Source organism: Peromyscus leucopus, chromosome 4, assembly GCF_004664715.2.
Source record: "Peromyscus leucopus breed LL Stock chromosome 4, UCI_PerLeu_2.1, whole genome shotgun sequence".
Lineage (NCBI taxonomy): Eukaryota > Metazoa > Chordata > Mammalia > Rodentia > Cricetidae > Peromyscus > Peromyscus leucopus.
This window is the reverse complement of record NC_051066.1, coordinates 62,263,677-62,267,231: the sequence shown is the minus strand read 5'-3', so window position 1 is coordinate 62,267,231 and position 3,555 is coordinate 62,263,677. Positions and strand designations below refer to the sequence as shown.

Here is a 3,555-nt window from a genome sequence, read left to right as displayed (position 1 = left end):
AGACCTCTTGATCTTTAATCTCCTGTTTCTTACAAAATTACTACCAGTCTTACTAGTCACTTTTATTTCATAATTCTGTATTTAAGTGGTGTGGTTTTCTTGACTGAAGTATGATGAGACAAAAATAATTATCTAGAAATTATCTGTCAAAGTATTCTTAATGTTTCCAAAAATGAATCTGTCTTTTGTCTATCTATTCTATCTCTGTATGTTTCTATCTACCTATCAATCATCTATTTATCTACCTACTATCTACCATCTATCATCATTTTGTCACCTATTCATTTATCTCTCATCTGTATATCAAATGATGGCTCATTTATCATTTATACATATATAGATATATTTATAATATATGACCATTTTTGCTAGGGTCCCTGAAGTTTGCTTATAGTAGATAGATATAGCATATCACAGTGTAAAAAAAGACAATATAGAGTCCCATTGATTGGATAGTCACTTATTGAATAAAGAAAGAGCAAAAATGTAGGAGATATGACAAATGTTTAGTGATTTTCATAGCTGTGAAGAAATTGTATAGCGCATTGATGACTCTCCAGGAAACAGACCCAGTAGAAGGAAGAAACTTTCTGTGAGGCATCCCAAGACGCCAAACCATTTTACTACATTTATGGAAAAATAGAGCTTATCAAGTTTCCCATATCAAAAATAAAATTAAGAATATTAATGGTTGCTTATTAAGTACTTAAAATAACATTTGTGTCTTTTTTCAGAAGAAACAAATGATTTCATTTTTATAAGTTTGTTCATATATACTGACAAAACTACTTAATATGATGACTGATTGATATTATATAGAAAATACATAAAGAGAACACAAAAAATCAAGATCATAGTTATCTCTCACTGGCATGTTGAGTATTGCAACTAGGTCTGTCCTTAAAAAATACAAACAAAGAACATTATACAGACAGAGCAGTTTATATATAGGAATATATATGTATATACATACAATAACAATTAATGAAAAAATAATATGAACTTGAGAGGGAGCAAGAAGGGTATATAGAAAACTTTGGTGAGAAGAAAAGAAAGGAGAAATGTTGTAATTATATTTTAATTTCAAAACAGAAAGGTAAAATAATTAAAATTTTAAGAAATTAGAAAAAAAGAGACTCTAACCTAGTGGTATCTTTATAACTTTTTGTTCAGTTTTTAGGCTAGAGGGGATACATGGTTAGATATCTACCTATGTTTTAAACCTCTAGAGTGTGTTTGTGTGTGTGTGTGTGTGTGTGTGTGTGTGTGTGTGTGTGTGTGTGTGTGTTAGCCTAACAAGCTAGTAGGGCATGAGACAATCAAATGTTCTCCACTTGATTATTATGGAAGCTATCCTACCTCTTAGATCATATGAAGTATCAACAGCTCTTTAGCTTCCCAAGCCTCAGCTACAAACCTTCAACATGTCCTAATAAAATAAGGAAGTCTCCAGGTTTTGGAAATAGCACTGAGGCTTTTAGAAATTTTTCAGGTATAATTTCACTTCATCTTTTCCTTTGTAATGCAAAATTTTAAAACAAGTAAACCTTCAGGCCTTTCCAGAAATCAGTGATTTTTTTTTCCTTTAGCTATGGACAGGGACCTGGAATAGTATTGGTTATAATTTCTAATATAATTGTCTTCAGGGTCACATATTCTCTCCTTCTAAGCATTGCAGATTCTGTATCAATAAGTGCACCTATTATATGCACTGTCAATCTAGTAGGCTGGTGAGAAGACAGGGATGATGCTGAGAGTAGAGTAAGTGGAAACAGTACCACCTCTACTGTGCTTAAAAGAAGAATTTTAATCCACCATCTTTCCCCTGACCAGAGAGCAATCTAGACAAACAAAAGTCAAAAAAAAATACTGATTTTATTTTGTTCCTTCTGATGCCGAATGCTTGAAGGTAAATGATAAACTAATATTACTGAATTAACTAAAACATATTATTTATCTAAATTAGAAAAACTATTCATGCATATGCATGTGTGTGCATCTATGGATATTGGATATATTGCTTTTAAACTGTTATTGATATTCTTTCTTCTTTTTTGAAATTCATAAATGCCACACATGGCAGAAGGAAATTCAGAACAGTTAGATATATAAAAGAAAGAAATTATATAAATGTTCCTAACTGCATGCCCTAGAGAAATATTTGGTTAATAATTTGTCTCAAGGCCTTATACACTACCATTTCTTAATGGTAAGTATTTTTATACACAGAAATATTTGATGAATTTTTTAATGTTATTATGTATAGACTCTGTGGAACAATATTTATTCATAGGTTTTCTTTTTCCAGTTTAATGTGTACATGCTACTTCAAGATTATTATTTCAAGTAATGAAGCAGTAAATGTAGTTTTGAACTTATGCTTTATTCCCTGAAGAATTTCTGGTCTTTGAGTTCCTATTTAGTCCATGTCAAAATTACCATGCAAGCAAAACCCTACAAACAGAGTGCAAACCAGAATTATCTTTTGAGTGAAGGTAATATATTTGATTCCTCCCTTTTAATATAAACTTGGATGGTTTCCTATAGAATCAAGGTCACTCAGAAGGTACCATCTGGAGTTTGTGATCATATAACACTCTACATGTACTGAATGGCCAAAGACAACCACTCAGCAGTAACAGAGTTCATCCTCTTGGGGCTTACAGAAGATCCTGAACTTGAAGTCATTCTCTTTGTAATCCTTCTTATCATTTACTTGTTTAGTGTCATGAGTAACCTAGGATTAGTCTTGTTAATCCAAATCAGCCCTCAGCTTCAGTCCCCCATGTATTTCTTCCTCAGCCATCTGGCTTTTGTTGATTTCTGTTACACCTCTTGTGTCACTCCAAATGCTCTGGTAAATTTTCTGCGTGAGATTAAAAGCATCTCGTTTTATGGATGTGCAGCTCAAGTGTGTTTCTTCACCACATTTTCTGTGTGTGAAGTCTTCCTGCTGTCTGTAATGGCCTATGATAGGTATGTGGCCATCTGCAACCCTTTGCTCTATGTAATCATCATGCCGAGGAGACTCTGCTTTCAAATCGCCATTACCACATACTTTATGCATTTGTCACAGCACTTATTCAGACAGTGACAACGTTCCTTTTGTCTTTCTGTGACTCCAACCTAGTGAACCAGTTCTTCTGTGAGGACATTCCTCTCATGGCTCTAGCTTGCTCAAGCACTCAAGTCAAGGAACTGATGTTGCTAAGCATGGCTGGGTTCAACATATGCTGCTCTCTCCTCATCGTCCTCATCTCTTACCTATTCATCGTGTCTGCAATCCTGAAGAAGCACTCAGGGGAAGGGAGACGGAAAGTCTTCTCCACCTGTGCTTCTCACTTGTCTTCTATTGCCATATACTACGGGACAATAATTTTTATGTACTTACAACCTGAATCTAGCCATTCCCTAAATACAGACAAATTTGCTGCTGTGTTTTATGTAGTGATAATACCCATGCTAAACCCATTAATATATAGTTTAAGGAATAAGGAGGTGAAAAATGCATTAAAGAGAAGTATAGATAAGATTCCTCTGAGTATTAGTAAATGA

At 33.7% G+C, this 3,555-nt stretch overlaps 1 protein-coding gene across 1 annotated transcript; it reads left to right on the top strand.

Moving 5' to 3' along the window:
* Window positions 1-2,611: 2,611 nt before the first annotated feature.
* On the top strand, window positions 2,612-3,555 carry LOC114710139 (olfactory receptor 5AL1-like). The gene is given in 2 exon segments (XM_028894227.1): window positions 2,612-3,056; window positions 3,059-3,555. Coding segments are annotated over 2 exon segments (942 nt in total).